This window comes from Pristis pectinata, chromosome 11, assembly GCF_009764475.1.
Source record: "Pristis pectinata isolate sPriPec2 chromosome 11, sPriPec2.1.pri, whole genome shotgun sequence".
NCBI classification, from domain to species: domain Eukaryota; kingdom Metazoa; phylum Chordata; class Chondrichthyes; order Rhinopristiformes; family Pristidae; genus Pristis; species Pristis pectinata.
Window position 1 is genome coordinate 45,361,141 of NC_067415.1, and position 24,414 is coordinate 45,385,554.

Consider the following 24,414-nt stretch of genomic DNA (forward strand, 5'->3'; position numbering starts at 1 on the left):
TATTGTTGGATCTGATGCTGCAGAATGATGTTGGTTAAATGGATCAAATGCCTATTGGAGAACACTTAGGTAACAGAGACTATTGTATGATAAGGTGCTGAGGTTAGCAATGGAGAAAGGCAGGGAACAATCTAATATAGAACTTCTAGACTGGAACAGGGCCAATCTGAATAGGATGTAAAGGGACTTGGCTAGAGTAAAATGGAACCAAAGATTGATAGGAAGAATGTCAACAGAGCTTTTAGGAGGACATACCTCAGATACAGACTAAGCACACTCCACAAGATGGAACAATCAAGCAATCAAAGCCAGGGGTTTTGAGAGAGGTAAAGAATTTGATAAATGATGCATGTCATGTGAAATCTTCCAGTGAGAACCAGACTAAATACATTATTGAGAGGGGAAGTGAAGAGGAAGCAGGACTGGCAAAGAGAGCCTGTGAGAATAGAATGCCGATTGACATGAAAGGAAACTCAACAATCTTCCACCAACATAGATGTACACTTCAGCCTTTGAGACTTTGGAGACTTTAGAGATAAAGCAAATACTCAGCGATTCAATAGTGATGGTTTCTACAAAACTGAAAGCACCTGTATCAAACAGTAATATGGCAGACTGCAAGAGAATAAAGTATCAATTACAGAAATCAGTGGAATTAAGGAGAAGTACATGATGACTGATGTGATGGATTATGACATACTTCATGCAGTTTGCCAATTTTTTCTCTTATTCAGACTGGCAAATTTCTACCTTTATGAAATTTGAAGATTGGTAGTAAGATCCTTAAGCAACAAACACTGTCCAATAATCATAACTGATCCATTTGAATGGAAAACTTTTACAGTTGGATAATAATGTACCTTCCTGGTGAATCTCCATTCTCATCAAAGGAGATGATATCTCCAGATACCCCAGTAAAGTTGGTTTTCATGAGAAATTCCAGTAGTATTCTCCCATCAACAGGCTTCATTGCCTCACACAGCCCATTAACTCCTGGACACAGGCTTTGCTGCATGTTGTGTAGAGCATGGGCCATAGAATAAATCGCATTTATCACAAATCCCATTTTGGTGTCTTGGACATATTGTTCCTGTAATGATTCTGTTCCTGATGTCAAAGAGAAGACAAAAAGATCCATATTACATATTGGACCTACAACTGGTTCATCATTAAACTGGGGATCACCATAAAGTTATTAAAATAACACTTTGAGCATAAAACCAACAGAAAGTGAAGTGAGATTCCTTTGGATATTATCTATTGTCATATTTCCATTGGGTCAGAGTATTTCTCCAACTGCTATTGTATTCCCAAGTGATTCCAGATCATAACGTCTTATGTATTACTTTGGGGGACTGACTATGATCTCCACTCCTCCTGTATTGGTTTAATACAGACTTCCCATATATTTTGCATCATTATAAATGACTATTTGAGTTTATAATGTTGTGGTTGTATCGAATACACTTTTTGGATTCTTCTACACCTTTCTCTGTATCGGAACCACTTAAAATGTTTGTCTTCTGTTTTTAAAAATTTTCATTCTCCTTACCATTTCTTATCCACCATTTTACCTGCACCTTGTGAACTACTCTGAGATAACTGTCTGTACATAAAGACAAGTTAAAAAATATTCTATGTTTACATTACTGATGATGCAATCTAACAATACATCAAGCTGCAAATGCTTTGAAAGTCAAAATATATATAAAAAGACATTCAATACAACTGGTATCTACTTTTATCTACAGAATTCATTAAGTTTTAAAAATATTTTATGCCAGATCAAAACTCACTTGATTTGTAAATATGACTAATGAATACATTTGTAAAGTGAACTGAGAATTTTGCAGGGAGATGGTCTCAGGCACAGCGAACCCTAACTTTGGAAAATGACCTTCATATGCCATTGTCCTCCACCTAGTCTTGCCATTGAAAGCTGTTTAGAGCAGCAAGGTCTGCTGTGTTAAACAGAGAGCATTATTTATGTATAAGCAGTTTCCCAACACTCAGCTTGTGACAAAATTATTTGATCCGATGGTAGATTATTTTTAGTACACTGTCAATAGTTCAAAGGGAGAAAAACTGTCTCTTGTTTAAGTTAATTGCAAGATGTGGGTGTCATTGGCAACTCAAGCATTTATCACACATCCCTACTACCCTTGAACCAAATCACTTGCCAGGCCTTTGCAGAGAGCAGTTCAGAATCAACCATAAGCCAAATCAGATAAGGACAGATTTCCTTCCCCGAGGTCATGGGGAGCCAGATGTTTTTTTTATAACATTCTAGTTGTTTCATGCTGATTACAGATTTTTATTCCAGATTTATTTATATAATAGAATTCAAACTCATGTATTCAAACCAGTAGTTCTGAGATTAGTGGGGCATTGAAGTGAGGGGGAAGAAAGGTAGAAGAACTGAGTCTGAAGGTCTTTAAGGAGGTGGGCACAGTGCCAAGCTTATGGAAATCCCCTTTAAATAACAGTAGAGTGGGCACAAGAATTCTGCAGGCCTGCTTCTGCATGGACAGCCATGCACGTGTGGCCCAAACTCACAGGAGAGTGAGTGATCCAGAAAAATTTGTAAAATATGAGTAATACAATTATTTGGAAGTTTTCTTTCTTTTGATGCAATGTTAAATGTTCCATACTTTATCATCCCTTCTGCGAGATTTGGTTGCTTCCTGCTTCTCAAGACCATGATCTGATTCCATATTCATCAATGCGCTTTCCAGTCTTGAGGTTATTGTGCTTGAATGTCAGATCCAATGTGTGAAATGGATACACACTTGGACATAAGCCACACACACACACACACACACACACACACACACACACACACACACACACACACACACACTCTCTCTCTCTCTCTCTCTCTCTCTCTCTCTCTCTCTCTCCAATGAAACCAGGAGTGAAGCTACATCCCCTGTGCAAAGTTTTGAGTCCAAAGTGATTCCTTCTGTATCACTAGAGCAAGATATGTTACTGACTGCTGGTTCAAGATTCAGATTCAGGTTCAGATTAGTTTATTGTCATACACACTAGGGCGCAATGAAATTCCTTCCTTGCATGAAGCTCACAGAGTAAACTGTATACTTGGTAATAATAAATACAACAATAAATACAATGATGAGCACAAAAACAGCAGAATGGTGCAAAGATTGTAGTCCAACCTGAAGTAGTGCAAAAAGAAATGCTAAAGTGACAATAATGGAATAGCTGAGAGAGGCAGAATTAAGAGTCTGAGAATGTGGCAGCATCACCGGGAAGGGGGTGTGAGAGAGGTGATTGGTCCAGAAACCTGATAGCAGTGGGGAAGAATCTGAGCTTTCAAGTTCCTGTATCTTGTCCCAGAAGGTAGAAGAGAGGAAAGGGAACGGCCAGGGTGGCAGACATCCTTAACAATATTGTTATCCTCCCTGAAGCAACGCAGCATGAAGATGGAGTGGATGGAAGGAAGTCAGGATACTTTCTGGAGTGCATCTGTAGAAGTTTGAGAGAATCCTCATGGACAAGTCAAATCTTCTCAGATGCCTAAAAAAGTAAATACACTTTCTTATTCACTGCATCAGTGTAAAGGGACCAGGTGAGGTTGCTGGTGATATGGATGCCAAAGAACTTGAGCTGTCGACCATCTCTACAGCAGCTCCACTGATGAGGACAGGGTTGTGTTCACTCACTCCCCCTGCCCTCCACCACCCCCCCCCCCCCCCTGCCATTTCCTTAGGTCAACAATGAACTCTTTTGCCTTGCTGATGTTAAGGGCTAGATTGTTGTTCCGGCAACCATAACACAAGGTTCACGATCTCTTTCCTGTACTTAGTCTCATCATTGTGGTTGATCTGGCCAATAACAGTGGCATCATCAGCAAGCTTAAAGATCGAATTGTGTCTGGCCACATGGTCACGGCTGTACAGGGAGTGGAGCAGGGGACTGAGCACCAGTGTTGAGAGTCATGCAGATGAAATATTATGACCAACTCTGTTTGTGGTTCAGAGGTACGAAGGTCAAGGGGTGGGGTAGTTTTGGAGCTTTCTATTTGCATCATGGGTTTGATGGTTCTTATAGAAGAGAAGTGACAACAGGTCTAGCAGTATTGGGCCCACCATTATGACATGAGTGGTCAAGAGCAGAAAGTCAAGCAGGGATTCATTCCACTATGAAGCTTGTACCATTCCTGTGATTTTCTGTTCAAAGAAATGGATGGAATGGAATATACTTACCTTGAAACTTATGTATACATGAAGGAGTATGTCATAACAGTATATATTGTATTAGCAGAACCATAGCAACAAAGGGCAATAGGTAGGTTTGTTACATTCTTGATACCCTTTATTGTTCTGGGTGAGAACGAAGGTTTGAACATCAACTTGTGTGTTCCCTCTTCCAATCAATACAAATGCATGGAACCACAGTTGTGGCTGGCATTGTTATAGTTGATAAAGGTGGTGAAGCTGGTGATCATTTTTATAAAGTGGAAACTTCAGACCTTAATCTACCAAATGTAAAAGCTAATAAATTAAAATCTGAAATAATTTGTTGTAACCTGGTAGAAGAGAAACTCCAATGACAATGCAAACAAAAAAAGGCTTGAAATTATTAAATATGATGAGAAAGTACATTAGTGAAGAAATCTCATCAGGCACCCAGGGACTTTACATTATAGAATTAAAATTATAGGTTTCCATGTGGGAAAAAAAGCCTTGCTTAGTTACACTGAAAATAAGAATTCAAAAATAATAGAACATATCTTAGAAATAAATGTTTAAATGCTCAATCCACATTACAGGCACTGTGATGTGGTAAATTTTGGGGGTAATAGTCAATATTTTAGGAGTAAACATTGTACACTTAACCTGTACCTCAGGGTGCCTGAGAAAAAGCCAACACAAAATTGAACCAGGCCATGTTCAAGAGTCCCTACCAGCTGCTGGGACCTTAAAAAATGTAAATGAGGGGAAACACCTATTTGTCCCCTCATTAAAATTAGATTGTATTGGGCAATGCAAGAGTCAGGCCTCTACATCCCTGTGGTCTCAGTGATACCCACAAGCAAATGGTAAACTGTCCTTTGCTGAACATCAAAGCCACCAGATTAACTATCAACGCCCACTGCTCTCATTATTGCAGATACTTGACATCCCATAATAAATCCAATAAGGATTTATACTCTTAAACCATTCTCCGACTAAAAATGATTGTCCTGAATTTCTGATTGAATTTATTAAATAGTCAGTAGAAACCAAGCTGAATTCTGTGAGGGTGCTGTCATCAGCAAGAATTCAACAAAGAATCTGCCATCCAAAAATATATTTGGCAACCATTAAATGCTAATCAGGTGCAGTGCTATTTTACCTCGGCAACTTTTAGTTTGCCATTTAACTCCCCCTAAGCCGAAATAGAAGAGCAATCCTTCAGAAAGCGCACTGTTGCCCACTCAGAAGTGTCCAAGCACCAGCATAGAAATGCTTGCACTGGGTTGCATAACTGGTAAGTTCAAAGGTTCTACAGTATATATCTCACAAAGCACAAATGAGCAGAGACAGGTTCAGCTGCAAAAAAACAGCCAGGAAACAGCCTACAATAGGTAAGCTTTGTCAAAGTCTGCTGAAAAGGACAGAGATGCAGAATTGATGAACAAGGTCAGCTGCAATCTAGTACAGGGTTGTTGTACAATGGAAATGGAACCTGATTTTATTTCTTGCGATGAGAGCATATCTGGACGAAGACAACTCAAGGAACCAGCCCAGCCTAAGAGACTGAGGCAAAAATTAGGTAGACAGAAAGTCACTGAAGTCTTCACCTGTCCCACTCTGTCGTTGTCCAAACACAAGCTTCTCAAGAACTACACGGTCTTCCACCCCGAATGCTGCAGCTGTTGGTGGGCACTTCATATGAAGGTCCTCACTCAGAGAAAACTTAAAGTAGGCCTTAAGCTTTCAAACGAGGGTGATTATTGATGCTTGTGTGTACAGAGAGCCTTTCTGTACTAGTTGTGATCTTGCAGTACATGTTGATGTGAATATCATGAAGAGTCTTTGTGCAGATGAGCTTAATTTGCAAATGAGAGAGTTGTGGGACAGGTTGGGCATGAACATCACCGAATTAAAAAAGACACTAATGAAGAGCTCACGAAACCACAGACTGCTTTGGATTCATTGCTATACAATCATGCAGCATTAGGACAGGTGCTTTGGTCCACCTTGCCCATGCTGACCAAAAAGTACCTATCTACACTAATCCCATTTACCAACACTTAGTCCATAGCTTTCTATGCCTTGGTGAATCAACTGCTTGTCTAGATATTTCTTAAGTGTTGTGAGAGTATGTGCCTCCACCAATTACTCCAGCAGTGTGTTCCAGATTCCAACCACCCTCTGGATGAAAAGTTCCACTGTTAAGTTCCCTTCAGGTCCCTTCTAAACATTTTACCCCTTACCCTAAACCTATGCTCTCTGGTTTTAGATTGCTGAAGGAAAAAGGTGTCCTATTATCTACCTATCTATGCCCCACATAATTTTGCATCTTTCTATCAGCATTCCCCCTCTTCCCCAACCTTCTCTGCTGCAAGGAAAACAAATCCAGCCTTTCTAGTGTCTCCACGTTACTGAAACACTTTATCCCAGGTAACATCCTGGTGAATCTCTTCTCTACTCTCTCCATTGCAATCACACCTTTCCTATAGTGTAGCAACTAGAACTGTACACTCCTTGAATTCTCCAACCTCTATGTCCTTCTCCTTACTAAATACAGATGAGAAGTATTCATTTAAGACCTCACCTATGTTCTCTCACTCCATGCATGGTTTGCCATTTTGGCCCCTACTTGGCCCTACTCTTTCCTTAGTTACCTTCTTGCCTTTAATATACTTATAAAATGCACTGGGATAAGTATAAAACCCCAAAACGTACCGATATTTCATGCCTCCTCTTTGCCCTCCTATTCCTTTTTTAAGTACTTCCCTTGAACTTTCTATACTCCTAAGGACCTCACCTTTCTTCAGTTCTCTTTACCTGCTACATGCTTCCTGCTTTTTTCTTTATCAGCCCTCAACATGCCTTGACGTCATGTTCCTTATGCTAATATTTCACTTTGTAACGACTCCCATTTGCCAGTTGTGGACATACCTGCAAGTAGCTCCTCCCAAACTATTTCTGCCAGGTCTTGTCTCATGAAATTGAAATTGACCTTCTCCCAATTCAGGAACCTAATTCTGCACCATTCTTATCCCTCTCCATAACTACATTAAAATGTACAGAATTATGGTCACTATCTCCAAAATGCTCTCCCACTTACACTTTAACCATTCCTTAAGATGAGGAAAATCACTCCCTGTTCTCTGGTAGGACAATCTATGTACTGGCTCAAAAAGATCTGGATGCACTTTAAAAAGTTCACCCCCTCAATATCCATCACACTAAGGTGATCCCAGTTAATATTGAGGATGCTGGAATCCCCTACTTTCATAATCTCTCTATCCTGCTACGTCCAGTGACCTCTCTTTCAGCATGCTAAACCTTTTCATCTGTGTTCAGTTCTGGAGTGGCATTCAGAACACTGTCACTGTACTGGAAAATCTTTGCTGGGTGCACTGCAGATGATACCAGACCTGTTTGGGCTTTGGAACCATTCCTTAATGACTGCTATCTATTCAAGAATGCTCAGCAAGCCATGCTTCTGATTGTGGCATTGTTTGGCTGTTGAGTATAGGTTTCTCAGAGGGGTTATTTCTCAGGAGTTTGTCCTCACCCCTAATCTACCAACCTTTCAATTACCATGCAGCAGCAGAGAGTGGAGGTGGGGGTGTGCAGGTTCCAGGGGAAGCCATGAAGGACTGGTGCAATATGAACATGTTTCAGCAACTGTCAGGAAAACAGGAACAAATCTATGTGATGCACAGCTGGTTATCACACACCTACTGCATGCTATTCAAAGTGCCTTGCAATTCATGAAAGCAGTGTAGTCATTTGAAGGGGACTGCAAGGTGATGTGGATAAATGATTCCCAGGTATCAGTCACCTGCTGGTATGTTCTGTGATAGCTGGCAAGGAGCCGAAAGCTAAGGAGCCACGTTGACCTTGACTGATCCATGCACTGTATCAGTATGGTGTCACTGAAGGTCTTGCTGCACAATGCTACCCTTCTTGGTCACAGCCTACTGGAAACATGCATCCTCCACCTAATTAAATCCATCGGAAGAGTAAGGTTTCCCGGAAGAAACCCTCTTCTACATAGATTCTTCTCAGATGCAATTCATTTTACTCATTTCTCCTGATATTCATGGCCCGATGGCAACTTGCCTCCTCTTCATCATGTGGAAATATCAAAAATTTACTATTGAAGAAATCAGAGACATCTGAAACATGGAAACAACCTAAAATGTTCCGAAGAAACTGCAAGGATTTTCAAATCATAGAAAAATACAACATGAACTAATACTCTTTAATTTAAGTTAGAAGCCATTTATTCTAAGACAGTAAAAGAGTAATGTTAAAATTTGCTTTTTGGATTTAAATTTCCCAAACAAAGCAGTAAGTGGGGAGGCAGTCTGGTTCCCAGATTATCAAGTGCAGAGGCTTGAAGTCTCCAAAGAGATCAGCCAATTGGCCTGATGCAGTTAGTTTGAACAGGGAGGGTCAGGAACTCATCAGACCAACAGTGCCTTTAAAGTGGACCTTAATCTGCAGGTGGAGCATGAGCAGCAACACAGAAACAGGGGGAGAACATTGTGCAGTGGGAGGAGGAGGGGACCAGGTACAGAGAAGGAGAAGGGGGAGATTGTTTGGGGGTGGGAGGAAAGGGGATACTGGAAGTGGGAGGAGGGAAAGATTGGGTGTGGAGTGGGAGAAGCAGGATACCAGGTTGTAGTGGGAGGAGGAGGGATAGTGGGGGTGGGGTGGGAGGAAGGAGAGACTGGTGTGGAGTGGATGGGGAGGAAGGGGAGACTGGGTGCAGGGTGGTAGAAGGGGGAGACAGGTTGGAAAGTGGAGGGAAGCAGAGCAACAGAGAGCAGAGGGGGAAATCACTGAGTACCTCAGGGTGGTAGGGATAGATCACAGTTAAATATTTAACTTAGTTTAGAGCATGTGAATTATCTGCACATTTTGGATGCTTTCCCATTGTTTGCTGGTATTTTTGATTCCAAAATTATTTCCTGCCTGCCTTCTCCCTTTCCTGAGATGCTGCCTACACCCTGAGGTACCTTAGAGGTTAATTGCTTTAGTTCAGGGAAATTTAATCTCCAGTTCAGAGTCAGCATGAGAACAATCTTTCCTTTGCCTTGGGATATAATCCGGTTATGAAAGTCAGTGGAAGGCAGTGGGAAACTCCTGGTTTCTTTCCCCTTTATTTTATACCAGCTTTGTACCACCCCTCCCTGTAACAGAAGAGCACAAAACATCAACACAAAATTGGCAGGAATTATTGTTAGTCAGTTATCTTAAGGTGAGAAACAAGCTTTGTGTTTGCAAGGATTCAACCAAGTAATGTTTGTGAATCAGATCATAGAACCATATAGCATGGAAACAGGCCCTTCGGTCCACTAAGTCTGTGCTGACTATCAAGCATCCATTTACACTTATCCTACAGTAATTCCATTTTATTCTCCCCACATTCCCCTCAATTCCCCCCAGATTCTATCACTTACCTACACATTACAGGCAACTTATAGTGAGTAATTAAACTATCAACCCAGGCATCGTTGGGACACAAGAAGAAACTCAAACACCAGAGGAAAGCCATATAGTCTCAGGGAACGCATGCAAACTCTACACAGATAGGACCAGAGTTCAGGATTGAACCCAGGTCACCGAAGCTGTGAGACATTAAGTCTGTCAGCCGTGCCACTGTCATGGGCACTGGGTGTGAAAAAGAGTCCTGTTCTTTGTTTTCCTTCAATCATATTTTTGCTGGATGCTGCCTCTGGTTTGGATGATCACTACACCACCACAGGCAGGCAGGAACTGAGGGTGAGGGTGATGTGACTTGTCCTTACCCCTTATCAGCTCTGGTACACACCTCGAACCCACTCCTGCCTCTCCCCTGGGTGAACATTAGATTTTGCCAAAGGTTTTACTATCAGAAACAATGAAATAATACATTAAATTCTGTTCTCCGCACATCACTCTCCTACTATCCGTCCTCTTTGCCTTGTTACCAACAACCCTCACACCCACATCAGGGCCCTTGTCTGAGCCTGGGACCCCATTCCTGCCTGGGGCCCTCAGTTGGAGACCTCTGGCCCCTTGGCAACACAGGAGCACTGAGAAACCTCGGCAGAGCCTGGGTTGTCTGCTGACCCAAAGGCTGGGTGGCTTGCTGCTGTTGGAGACACTGTGCGAGAGCAGTTCACGGATAAGGGATGGGCAAGCAAGTGGTGGCACCGACTCAGCTACAGCGAGCAACTCTACCAGTCTGGTTACCATCCAGCATAAAAACAAGGGAAATACCAACAGTTACAGCAGTAGATGCTGTTTTTGGTGGGTTGGACAATCCAGCAGGTTGTGTTGGTTTTTTATTTAATAAAGAGAAATTTGTCAGATTTGTGCTAACTTCCTGAATGTTGCTTTTCACTTTGAGTCTGACAGTTTGTCCCTGCAACTGGTAGCTCTCCAGAGCCATGTGACAATGAGTACATAGAACATAGAACATTACAGCACAGTACAGGCCCTTTGGCCCATGATGTTCTACTGACGTTTTATCCTGCTCTAAGATCTATCTAACCCTTCCCTCCCACGTAGCCCCCCATTTTTCTATCATTCATGTATCTATCTAGGAGTCTCTTAAATGTCCCTTATGTATCTGCCCCCACAACCTCTGCAGGCAGTGCATTTCATGCACCCACTACTCTCTGTGTAAAAAACTTATCCCTGACATCCCCCTTATACCTTCCTCCAATTACCTTAAACTTATGTCCCCTCATGTTAGCCATTGTCGCCCTGGGAAAAAGTCTCTGACTGTCCACTTGATCTACATCTCTTATCATACTGCCCATGTAATGCCCATGAAGCAATAATGTGGGATCAGAGGACGACTGCTCAATGAACAACAGAAGACTCAGGAATAGCAGTGTGGGGGAGAGAGAGGATTGATTGAGAGGTGCAGCTCATAGAAGGTTAAGCTCCCCACAAGGGAGCAATGCACATACGGTGATTTTACTGGACTTTTCTGTGTGTGTGCCTGGGTATTTACTGCCTCCTGTGGCCTAGTAGACATGGTTTCCCAGAAGTTGTGAAAGCAACCGCTCCTCTCAACTTCTACCCCTCAGATCCTTACAAAGCCCTGCAGAGACCAGATTGGATCTTGCAATGGGCTGCTCTTAATTGAACAGGAAGGTGAGACACAGCTGCATTGTTGGCCCAGTATCATGCTGCAGTTATAACAAGGCGTGATAACAGAAAAAAAATTGGAGGAGTGTATAATGAGTGCAAAACTTAACATAATCCATTATATGTTATCACCTAAAGTTAAAATGATCCTCAAAACCTTTTAGTGTTGAACTACCAGTTTAAAACGATAATAACAGCATCAGAAATTTCTAAAATCCTTTTTCCTCTGTTACGTTTATAGCCATGATGCCCATTACAATAATATAATTTATATAATGATGTATTTTGTCATTTTTACTTCTCACCTCCTTCTCTTTCCATTTACAGATACAAAGGAAAGCTTGCATTGGCTTTTGCAAAATCCCAAACTGTGCACAAGCCTGTCCTCAAGACAGCTTTAGCTCAAAACATATTGCACTTTTGTGGGTTTCAGGTGTTGTAACATAGCCCCATTTCACTACCTTGGCTCTTGACCAGCTGACTTGGACACAGAGGCAGATTAGAGCCTTCCAGGTGGTTCATTTCTCTGCTGCTGCTCAGTCACACTCATGCCCATGCTGACTCAAGTCTCAAGGTCTGCAAGTCTCAAATGCCATACCTCATTGCAGATGGTTGCAGTGGTAATGCTGGCAACCTGTGAGGTCATGAGGAATCTCCTGCATAGCTTCAGGAGTTTCCCTGCAGCAGAGTGACCATGTACAGGACTCCCATGTTCTCTGTTTGTCTTTCCCTTTCCTATTAACTGCTCACAGCTGTTCTGTGGTGCTATTCCAGTGAGGATGTATCAACGGTCGACATTCATTCGATGTATCACCTACCTATTGTATTATGAGCAGCCCATTCAGCCTCCACACAAGGCAGATGGATTAACGGCACAAATTGAAGTAAATGGGCATGATTTAATATCACAACATGAATGAGGTTGCAGGGTGGCCAAAGCTGGAAGCTGAATGTTCAAGGATATTTCACATTTAGGAAGGAGAGGCAAAAACAGAAAAGGAGATGTACGTGCTATTAATAAGGGATGAGGTCAGTACAGTTTTGAGATGTAATCTTGACTAGGCAGATCACAATGTAGAATTTGAACCAGTTTGGGTGGAGCTAAGAAATGCCTTTTGAGTTCTGATGAAGGGTTCCAGACCTGAAACATTAACTGTTTCTCTTTCCATAGACCCTGCCTGACCTGTTGAGTTTTTCCAACATTTTCTGTTTTTACACAACGATGCTGGAGGAACTCAGCAGGCTAGGCAGCAACCCTGTCCTGAAGGAGGGCCCTGACCCAAAACGTTGACCACCTGCTTTTCTCCACGGATGCTGCCTGGCCTGCTGAGTTCCTCCAGCATCATCGTGTCTTTCATCTAGATTCCAGCATCTTCAGTTCTTTGTTTCTCTAGTATTTTCTGTTTTTATTTGAGCAGTCAATGTGGATTACTGAAAAGGAAATCATGTTGACTAACCAATTGGTGTTCTGAGGATGTGGCTTGTAGAATAGATAAGGGGAAACCAGAGGACATGGTGTACTTAGATATTCATACAGCAGGAGGTTGATCTACAAGTTTAGAGCACATGGAATTGCACGCAGTATATATTGACACGGACTGAGAACTGGTTATCTGGTATAAAGCAAAGAGTGGGAATAAAGAAACCATTCACTACTTGGCAGTTTGTGAATAGTACAGTACTTGCAGGGATCGGTGCTTGGGCCCCAGCAATTCACAATCAACAGCAATGATTAAGCTGTCATATTTACAAGGTTGCAAATGATGCAAAACTACGTGGGATTGTCGGAAGGAGAATGTAAAGAGGTGTCAAGGGGATATAGACAAGCCATGTGAGTGGGTGCGAACATGGCAGATGGAATATAATGTGGAAAAATGTGAGGTCATTCACCTTGGGTGCACAAAACAGAAAAGCAAAGTATTTTGTAAATGGTGACAAACTGGGAAATGTTAGTGTTCAAAAGGGACCTACACAAGTCACTGAAAGCTAACGTGCAGGTGCGGCAAGCAATTGGGAAGGCAAATAGTATGTGGTTCTTTATTACAAAAGGATGTGAGTGCAGGAACACAGATGTCTTACTCAAATTATATGGTGTCTTGATGAGACCACACTTGAAATATTGTGTACAGTTTTGGTCTTATCATAAAAAGATAGACTTGCTGTAGAGGGAACACAACCAGGATTCACCTGGGATGGAGGGTTTGTCACCTGAGGAGAGATTGAGTAAAGTAGGACTGTATTCTCTAGAGTTCAGAAAGATGAGAGGAGATACCACTGAAGCTGATAAAATTCTTACAGGACCTGAGAGGTTGGATGCAGGGAGAATATTTTCCCTGGCTGAGCATTCTAGAACTGGAGATCACAGTCTCAGAATAAGGGGTAAGCCTTTTGGGACTGAAATGAAAAGAAATTTCTTTATTCATATGATGGTGCACATTTGGCATTCTTCACCCGGATGTCACTGAGTTCAGTAAAAACAAAAATCAATAGTTCTTCGGATATTAAGGGACTCAATAGATGTCTGGATGGTGCAGGAAAACGGTGGAAGATCAAAGATCAGCCTGTGGCGACTCACCAATTAGTCGGTCGAACCGGCTCGGCAGTCGGGTCGAGCGGCGTCGGAGCGACGAGGCCCAAGATGGCGGCGGGCCTCGTCTTTCCCGAGCGACGGGGAGAACCCGCACGCGGGAAAGTCTTGATAACGTAGTACTTACGTTATTGCCGGTTGGATTGGGCGGGAACAGTCTCCCTTAAAGGGCCCGCGCAAGGCCGGAAAATAAACCAGTTCTTGTTCGACAATCCTCCGACTCGCGTCTTGTTTTATTTTGCGGTAGCAACCGCTACAAGCCAAAGATTGGTTGAAGATCAGCCATGATATTGAATGACAAAGCAGATGGCCAGATGGCCTACTCCTGCTCCTCATTCTTAAATTTTATGTTCTTAAGGCAGCCAAGAATAAGTCTGGAGCTGACATTCTGCACTGGGTTGAACTTTAAAATGGGCAGAACATTTCCTTACTGGGTAAAAATACCCGGCACTGGAGTAAAATATGGCAAACACAGAGGTTCTAATTTTAGATGTGCGTGCCTCACATTTTAAATGTGCTAGCTTCTGGATGATGTTGCTTTGTACATTGTTTTAGTCTCACCTTCTCAATTTGGTTCTTATACATGGGCATGTGATCTAGGGTTACTCCAGGTTTGTGCAGTGAACAAGATACGTGCTATTCCAGTTGAGGTTTAGCGTTTTATTCCCATATGGCTGAAGACATAGAAGAACCTGACTTGGGACTTTGGGTTTGGTTTATAGACAATAGACAATAGGAGCAGAAGTAGACTATTCGGCCTTTCGAGTCTGCACCGCCATTTTGAGATCATGGCTGATCCTCAACAATCAATATCCTGTTCCTGCCTTGTCCCCATATCCCTTGATTCCCCTATCTATAAGAAACCTATCTAGCTCCTTCTTGAAAGTGCCCAGAGAATTGGCCTCCACTGCCCTCTGAGGCAGTGCATTCCACAAATTCACAACCCTCTGGGAGAAGAAGTTTTTCCTCACCTCTGTCCTAAATGGCCTAGCCCTTATTCTTAAATCATGCCCCCTGGTCCTGGACTTCCCCAACATCTGGAACATATTTCCTGTCTCTATCTTGTCCAATCCCTTAATAATCCTGTATGTTTCAATCAGATCCCCTCTCAATCTTCTCAATTCCAGCGTGTACAATCCCAGTCTCTCCAACCTCTCAGCATAAGACAGTCCCGACATCCCCGGAATTAACCTTGTAAACCTACGCTGCACGCCCTCTATAGCCAGGATATCCTTCTTTAACCCTGGAGACCAAAACTGTACACAATACTCCAGGAGTGGTCTCACCAGGGCCCTGTACAAATGCAAAAGAATCTCTTTGCTTTTGTACTCAATTCCCCTTGTAATACAGGCCAACATTCCATTAGCCTTCATCACTGCCTGCTGCACTTGCTCATTCACTTTCAGTGACTGATGAACAAGGACTCCTAGATCCCTTTGTATTTCCCCCTTACCTAACTTCACACCATTCAGATAATAATCTGCCTTCCCGTTCCTGCTCCCAAAGTGGATAACCTCACACTCATCCACATTAAACTTCATCTGCCAAGCATCTGCCCACTTACCCAACCTATCCAAATCACCTTGAATTCTCCTAACTTCCTCTACACATGTCGCACTGCCACCCAACTTTGTATCATCAGCAAACTTGCTAATGTTATTCACAATGCCTCCATCTAAATCATCAACATAGATCGTAAACAGCTGCAGTCCCAGCACTGAGCCCTGTGGCACCCCACTAGTCACGGCCTGCCATTCTGAGAAACATCCATTCACCCCTACCCTTTGTTTCCTATCCGCCAACCAGTTTTCTATCCATGTTAATACCCGCCCCCCAATTCCATGAGCCCTAATTTTACCCACCAATCTCCTGTGCGGCACTTTATCAAATGCCTTCTGAAAGTCGAGGTATACAACATCCACTGAATCTCCCTCTTCTATTTTCCTGGTTACATCCTCAAAAAACTCCAGTAGATTAGTCAAGCATGATTTGCCCTTAGTAAATCCATGCTGACTAGACCCAATCCTATCATTGCTATCCAAATATGTCGCTATTTCATCCTTCATAATGGACTCTAGCATCTTCCCCACCACAGATGTTAGGCTAACTGGACGATAGTTCCCCGTTTTCTCTCTCCCTCCTTTCTTAAAAAGTGGGATAACATTAGCCATTCTCCAATCCTCAGGAAGTGTCCCCGAATCTAAGGAACATCGGAAAATGATCACCAATGCATCCACAATTTCTAGAGCCACCTCCTTTAGTACCCTGGGATGCAGACCATCTGGACCTGGGGATTTGTCAGCATAACTGATCAGCAGCATAAAATTCAGTCAGCCTGGTTAGTACAGTTGTTATTGTGTGCTTTCTCCAGGTGAAGGCTCTTGCTTGCCTTGCTGTTGCTAGTTCACAGGCATTGTTAAAAATATGTGTGTTTAGATGGATTGGATTTTCATTTCTCATGAAGGCTTCATTGTTTTAATTGAAGCTGTTCCTAGTCCAGCAATGTCAAGAGGTCATTCCCCAATCAGTGGGAAATCTAGTTCCATGAATATCCAAGAATTATAACTGTTTGAATTCTATTTTCTGATTCCAAGGAATTGCTCCCTGCTGACTGAGCTTTTAGTACTGAGAGCAATTGAAGGGAATTCTAATTTGAGATTTGTCTATAGACCAATGCATTAATTAACATTTTGCATGGATATATTTAACTCAATCATAGGCAAAGAAATCCTTTAGCAGTAAATGATTAAGTAGATCTCCTTATAATCTTAATCTTAATGTAACTTCATGCCACATTTTTCTTGAGCAGGTAAAGGAATTTGATAACTTGGCATAGATGGAAATTTGTAAGTCAATGGACATAAGGGACTGCAGATGATCTCATGTTTAGGATGTGAAGGAGGAAGATATTGGAGGTGACCAGATGAAAGGGGAAGCCTCCATTACCACATTGACACCATGTATTTTGCTTCCATCATCGCCTGTCATAAAACTAATTAAAATGAGATTCAGTATTGGTAGGATTACAACATAAAGCAGGTTGGAAATAGCAGTAAAGTGAAAGGTTTTAGTAACGTTAGACCAAGGTGACATGTAAAACCAGGTAAGTCCTTTAAAAGGTAGTTTGGTGAAATGGTATTATACAAATGGATAATGATTCCCATTGGGTATGACTGAGAGATTAATGCGAGCCAAACCAATGGGGTTTGAGAATGAAAAGTCCCTGCACCATGTGTTGAAGAGATACAGTACATACTGCATCCTGTCTAACATGTCTCCTCAGACACTTATCTACCACCACCTGTATGTCCCTGTCTCCCCCAACACCTTACAGTACAACCCAACATAAGGATGGCTAAACTGACAGCTAGTAAACAGACCCAGAGACAGCAACCCACACCGGGTGCACACCGGGTGCACAGTTTGCTCTCACAGCCTACTAGCCGAACATAAGTTAGGTTTAGTACTATCTGTAACTAGATGAAATTTACAGCCATTTTTATTGGGGAGCCATTGAAAATTGTAAAAAAACTGCAGATGCTGGAAGTCCAAAATAAAAACAGATGTTGGGAAATTCTCAGCAGGTCAGGCAGCATCTATGAGGAGCAGAGTTAACATTTTAGGTCATTCTGACACAAGGTCTTTGACCTGAAGCATTAAGCCTGTTTCTCTTTCTACAGATGCTGCCTCACCTCCCAAGTGTGTTACCAGCATTTTCTGTTTTTATTATTGTGGATTCAGCTGGCTAGAGAAAGGGTACCTCAAAACTTGTGAACAATTCACCCTCTTTAAAATGCTAAGTTAAAGTAGAAAACCTCACCTAGTAGATAAAGGTAAAAAAAACGCAAACGCTGAAAATTTAAAATAAAACCAGAAAATGCTGGAAATATGTTTGGTTTCTCTAATTACATTTTGAACATTACATTTTGAACACCGAATGCAGGATAGGGTGACTGATTTGTGGAGCACCTGCATTTAGTCCACAAGGGTGACCCTCAGCTTCCTATTGCCTGCAGCTATAATTCTCCAGCCCACTCGCACTCTGACCCTTTGGTCTCTTGCCTCCTGCACTGTTACAATGAGGCCCAACACAAACCTGAGGAACAGTACCTCCTCGACTGTCTGGGACATTGCAGCCTTCATGCTTCAATATTGAATTCTACAACATCAGCTAACTTGATTTCTCAATCTATATTGGTTGCTTTTTTTTTCCTTTTTTCTTAATTTTCTCTGGAAATGCAGGACATGCCCAGTCTTACCTGCCAGGCTCTAACATTCTTTAGTCTATGTTCTTACTAACTGCTCCCATTTTCTCACTGATTACCTTGTTTATAGCTTATCCTCATGGTCACCCCAGTTTTACCTTATCAGAGACATCGTCCCACCACCCCACCCTTCACTCTCTATGCAGCTTAACGAGCTTCTTTTGTCTCCTTCGCAGTTCCGATGAAGGGTTTTCAACTTCAAATGTTACCTCTATGTGTTTTCTCACAGATGCAGCCTGACTTGCTGAGCATCTCCAGTTTTTTCTATTTTTTATTTGATATAAAATCTCACATGAGATAAAAATATTTCTGCAGGATACGCAAGAGATATATTTAATTAATTTTCATTAACCAATACTTTACGAAATATTCTATGATAGGTGACAAGCTATTATACAGGATATATATGGTATTTTTAATTAATTTTTATTTTAAGACATAATCTGTTGTAAAACCCAACCAGCTGGGACATTTTTACAATACAAACTGGTGAAGAGAGAGTTACAACAGCTGAGCTGTTCCTTACCATCACAGGTCCTGTTATATTCTGAATTTTCCTGCTGTTGATTTTTCAGCCTGCACTGAAATCTGTGTTGCCAAAACTCAATGAACCAGGGATTTTTAAAGTGGGTCTCTGGCCGCAGCTCAAGATAGTAATCATCGAACCAGGCCACATGAGGTGATTGGAGTTTGATTGTTATACCTCCAACAGCTTCTCTCTGGTAGCCGTCTGTCACATCATACCTATCTGCCCAGCCATCACTGTAATGCACAAGAAATAAGTGAGTGTTAAAAGGATATCACAATGTTCATTCAAAAAGATGCAACAATAAATATGTGGCCTTTAGTTACAAAGATGTTTGAAACAGGAAGCTTTTGATATTTGTAATTACATGTATAGAACAATCTAGGATGTATAGTACAGAAGCAGTCCCTTCAGCATTAACTGGTCCACTCTGGTGCTTATGCTCCACATCAGCCTCCTCCCATATTTATTTACCTCCCCCTTAAATGTGTCTATGCTATTCATTAGAGCTGAAGAGCCTGTTTCGGTGCTGTATGAATCTATGACTGCATGACAACTACTGGCCCAGCTTGTTTATCTTTATTTCCTTTTTTTCTTGTTTTTCTCTGGCGGCACGGTAGCGTAGAGGTTAGCGTGACGCTATTACAGCGCCAGCGTCGCTGTCTGTAAGGAGTTTGTACATTCTCCCCATGTCTGTGTGGGTTTCCTCCGGGTGCTCCGGTTTTCTCCCACATTCCAAAGATGTATGGATAGGTTAACATGGCTTTAAATGGGCGGCGTGGACTCGTTGGGCCAGAATGGCCTGTTACCGTGCTGTAAATAAAGTTTTTTTTAAAAGTTTTTTTTTACTCCTTAGCAACTATTTCTCGCAACAGCAAGTTCCACATTCTAAACAATCAATGGGTAAAGAGTTTTTTTTTCTGAATTTCCGAGTATATTTATTCTCACATTCTTATAGTTGTGGCTCCCAGTTTTGGTCTTCTGACAACCGGAAATATCTTCTCTATGCTTACCCTATAAACCTACTCATAACCTTAAAATCCTCCACCGGGTCAGTTCTCAGCTGATGTCTGTTCAACTTACAACCCAGTTTTTGTTGGGGGGAAAAAAGCAGAAAACATTATTTGAATCTTAATGGCAAAAACAAGTGTGAGTGTGAGAAATATGGATTCAAAGCAGCAAATGCTGATGATGCAAATGTTGATGAAAGCCAATCATCTGGTATCAGTTTTGATGAAGGATCGCTGTGAATCTTTATCCATAAGGTGCTGAATGCCTCATCATAAAATTCCTATAGGTTTGAATATTTTTAAATTTTAAATTTAAATTTTTTATTAAAATTTACATTTTATTTACAGCGTGGTAACAGGCCCTTCCGGCCCAATGAGTCCGCACCGCCCATTTTAGACCCAAATTAACCTACCCGTACGTCTTTGCAATGTGGGAGGAAACCGGAGCACCCGGAGGAAACCCACGCAGACACAGGAGAACGTACAAACTCCTTACAGATAGCGACGGGAATCGAACCCCGACCACTGGTGCTGTAATAGCGTTGCGCTAACCGTTATATTATTTCAGTTTGAATATTTTTGTCTGATATTATAGAGTCATAGAGTCATACAGTAAAGAAACAGGACCTTTGGCGCTCCAATTCCATGCTGACCTCTAAGTACCCATTTATCCTAATCCCATTTATCAGCACTTGGTCTGTACGTTCTATGCCTTGGTCCCTAATAATGAACTGACAGCACATCTATGGGCCAGGGTATAAGTGCTCATCCAGGTACTTCTTAAATGTTGTGAGAGTACCACCAACCACCCTCTGGGTGGAATTTTTTTTCTCTCAGATCCCCTACTTCCTTCAAATAAAAGCTTGGCATTTAACACAAAAAACTGAATAAAGGATATCATATATGCAGAAATATCAAAATCTTGAAAGGCTAGAAATGGAAAGTTAACCCTTTGTTACAATGTGCACCAATGAATGTTTTGTGGGTGGGTCTGTCACTTGAGATTCAAGATGTCAGACACTGCATGTTCCTCGCATAGCTTTCTTCATGCACTGTGTCTTTAACCTATTTTATAATATTGTTTGTGAATGCACAGAGAAAAATAGCAAATGAGTCTGGAAGAGACTCGGTTACCAGGGGTCCAGTGTCAGATTGGGAACTGGGTGGGGTGAATGGTCAACACTGTGAATCAGTGCCAGGGGTGGTGATCAGGGCCGTGCATCAGGAACTTGGAGCCAAGAGGAGTTGGGGGTTAGAGTCTGTGGAGATCACTACTGGGGATTGGAGCCTGGGATTGGGTTTGGGGTCAGATTACTAATGCTTAGAACTGGGATGAGAGCTTGGGGTCAGAAGACTGTGGCCTGGGGTCAAAGGACTGAAGCCTGCAGAGCATTGGAGCTTGGGGTGAGGATTGCATTGAAGGTTTGGGGCTCTGAAAGGGTCCTGAGCTTGTTGGAAGGGACAGGTATAGGGAAAGGGGCCATTGAAGATGGTAGGTAAGCAATTAATTAAAGTGAGCCTACCTCAGTTGGATTCCCAGTGCTAGACTGGGACCTGCTCATTGAGGTCCCTTTAATTCAGGGTGTTGCAGAGATAGCAGCACTATTAAAAGCTGGCTATCCTGAGGGTGCCCACTGATGGGCTACCTCAGAACAGAACATGATATCCCCAACAATGCTGTAAAGGAACGTTGCATGAGCAATTATATTATATGCACGTCCAATACGAACACCATCTACACAAGCCAGAATCAGTTTTCCTAAACATAGTGCTGAAGAAATAGTACTGTACATCCTCACTTTTGAACACATGATGACAGATTTTTGAACAATATTTCTTGATAACTCTAAAATTTAAAACTCCATGTACAATTTTTTTCCTAATAATGAACTGACAGCACATCTATGGGCCAGGGTGTAAGTGATTCTGTAATATGGTTCTCATTCAAACTGATCAGGATCAGTGTAGCAGCAGATCATGTCTGGGTCACATGTGAATATGGCATATCAGGAAACACAGTTCTTGTGGAGTTGCACTGTTTTCCTCAATACAATTTGCCTGAAGTTGGTTTCATCTTTATTTCCATGATCTTTTGCATGAGTTTAGAAAATGTCACACGAAAAGCCAACCTTGCCCAAAAAACAGGTTGCCCTTAAGGTGACTTCATCACCATTGGGAGTGCTTGTAATGTGGATCCATTTGTGGACTTCTTAAGAGGTTCTAAACATTAAGTTTTTAAAAAAATACAAGTAATAGGCACATTTTAAGAACTTTTGAATGTTAAACAGTTTTAAAGTACAAACATGCTGAATAATGCATCTCAAAATAAATAGGAAATGGTCTTATAAAATTAATTTTCAGTCATCTAAATTCAATTTAATGGATTGACACTGTGATTTAAAATGTTTGTTTCTTCAATAAACTCCATCTTCAGTTGTGGTGATCAAAGTGAACCAAATTACCTCCTGGATATATCAATTTTTTTTTTACTATTGACCTAGAAATTATAATGTGCATGCTAAATAATGCCAAGCAGAGTGTGCACATCAGTTTAGGGCAAGGATCCTTGGCAGCCTTAGTCTATTGTGCATAAGAGCCAAGGTGTCATGCACAATAGAAGGAACCATACAGATTAAACTTCCCCCATCAGCCTTTCACCTGCCAACACCATCTATTGTAAAAAGTGGAGGTCATGGCAAGGTTGTTCAGAATGGGAGTTGAGGATAGCAGAAAACCACAGTAAGGGGGAGGATTGCAGGAGCCAGAGGATTAGGGAATAAAGGTCAGTGACAGGAGATGAGCAGATGGGAGTTGGTTCATAGGACGATTGATGGAGTGGGTTCAGTCGGGCAGTAAGAGTGCCATGCTGAGACGTTAGTGGGAATTGGGTAGAGGAAGGTTCAGGGAGATAGGATGGGAGTATGGGGGGAGGACCAGAGGGTCAGGCAGAGAGAATGGGGGGAGAGAAACTTGGGGGTGGGGAGAAGGATGACGAGGGGAAGTGAACACTTCAGAAACAATGGGAAAGGGTTGAGTATAATCTATAGGAAAGAAAACATTACAGAGACTCAACCTATGAGAAAATGGATGCCTTGAATTCCTCTGCAGCAGCCATTTAAGGTTGAGCCCTTTAAATAGCTCCAAACCCACAGCTCTCCAGTTAGGCCCTGCTTCAGTGGTAATACATTTGCTCAGATTAACACTAATTTAAGGAAGTGTGCTACCAGAGTATGAAGACCTGATTCAGTTTAGCAGTCAGATTTTTGATAAAATTCTACCACATAATGCACAAAAACAGTAGAATTTTTAGCCTGTTTTGTTTTAATATGTTGATTCAGAGAATTGCATTCAATGGTTGCCACTGAACTTGTGCAGAAACAGGCATAACGTTGGGTGCAAATAGTGTCCAGACACCAAAGGAAAAATTCTAACCATTGGTGTCAGCACATTTACACTGGGGACAGGGAGAAGTCATGAGAATTTCTACACTTAATCATTAGGGAGCATAGGATAAAGCTCAGGCTCGGTTACAATTGGCCCATCACCCAAAATTAAACAGGTTGCCAACACCTGCACTCTGGCCTGGAGAGAAAAAGACAATGAAATCTCACATTATTTAAACAATTGTGCCTCTGTGACATGTCAGGAATGCTTTCTTACATTCTATGTTTTCTTACATCAATGTTGAAAATCTGAAATAAAAACAGAAGATGTTGGAAAATGTCAGCAGGTCAGACAACATTGGGAGCAGTTTCTCCTTCCACAGATGCTGCTTCAGCTATTGGGTTTTTCCTGCATAAGTGCACCATGTTCTTGCTTGACCAGAAAACCATATGTTTATTGGCACAATAAGAACAGATAATGTTTGCAATACTGTACAGGTCAGTTCTGTGGAGAGGTAAACAGTTAACATTTCAGTTTGGCGGTCTGTCTTCAGAACTAGGCAAAGTTAGAAAATAAGCGTGGTTGTAAATGCATAAGATCTTAAAAACTGCAGATGCTGTAAGCCTAAAACAAAAGCAGAAATAGCTGGAAACACTCAGCAGATCAGGCAGCATCTATGGAAAGAGAAACAATTATCATTTCAGGTCTGAGACTCTTCATCAGATGCGGTAGAGTTTATGTTTGCAGCAGCACAGGTTGGAGACTCAGAGCCACTGTGTTGTACCCCTAGCTGCAACCTGCATCTAATTCAAACCCACCGTTCCTGCTGCGAGTATAGAGTTACAAAGTTAGTACCCTGACATCTGATCATTTAACTAAACACTGCTGGCCTGCATGAACGTAGGCTGCAAAATGATTTAGTGTTTCATAGAGAGATAAATATTAATAAATGGAAATTGGATTAAGCTATTTTATGCCATTGATGGTGAGGTACCCTTTCCTAATTTTATTATACAATTTTACAAACAGAATATGAAATGCCAGAGACTCAATGAATATTTGATTCAATGTTAAAATGCAAATCAAATTGAAAAATCAGACAATAAATGTTTGATAATAAATGACTCTAGAATAATAAGAGAATAAGCTATTAGATAATGTCCCTGCTTATTACACAACTTCAGCTTGGCATAATAAGACAAGGCCTTGGTTTCAGACAAGGTCATCATTGCTGACAACTTATAATAGCCACTATCATTTTGCTATATCACCTTCATTCAAAATGAGATATTTACAAAGGCAGGTACTTTAG

The 24,414-nt window shown here is 41.6% G+C and overlaps 1 protein-coding gene across 2 annotated transcripts in view; it reads right to left on the bottom strand.

Moving 5' to 3' along the window:
* Positions 1-24,414, bottom strand: part of grm5b (glutamate receptor, metabotropic 5b) — a 379,483-nt gene that overhangs the window by 86,886 nt on the left and 268,183 nt on the right. For both annotated transcript variants that reach the window (XM_052025542.1, XM_052025541.1), the window contains 2 exons: positions 18,709-18,944; positions 861-1,107 (listed from right to left, as the gene is read on the bottom strand). In XM_052025542.1, coding sequence (XP_051881502.1) covers positions 861-1,107; positions 18,709-18,944 — 483 coding nt within the window. The remainder of the gene's footprint in view (positions 1-860; positions 1,108-18,708; positions 18,945-24,414) is intronic.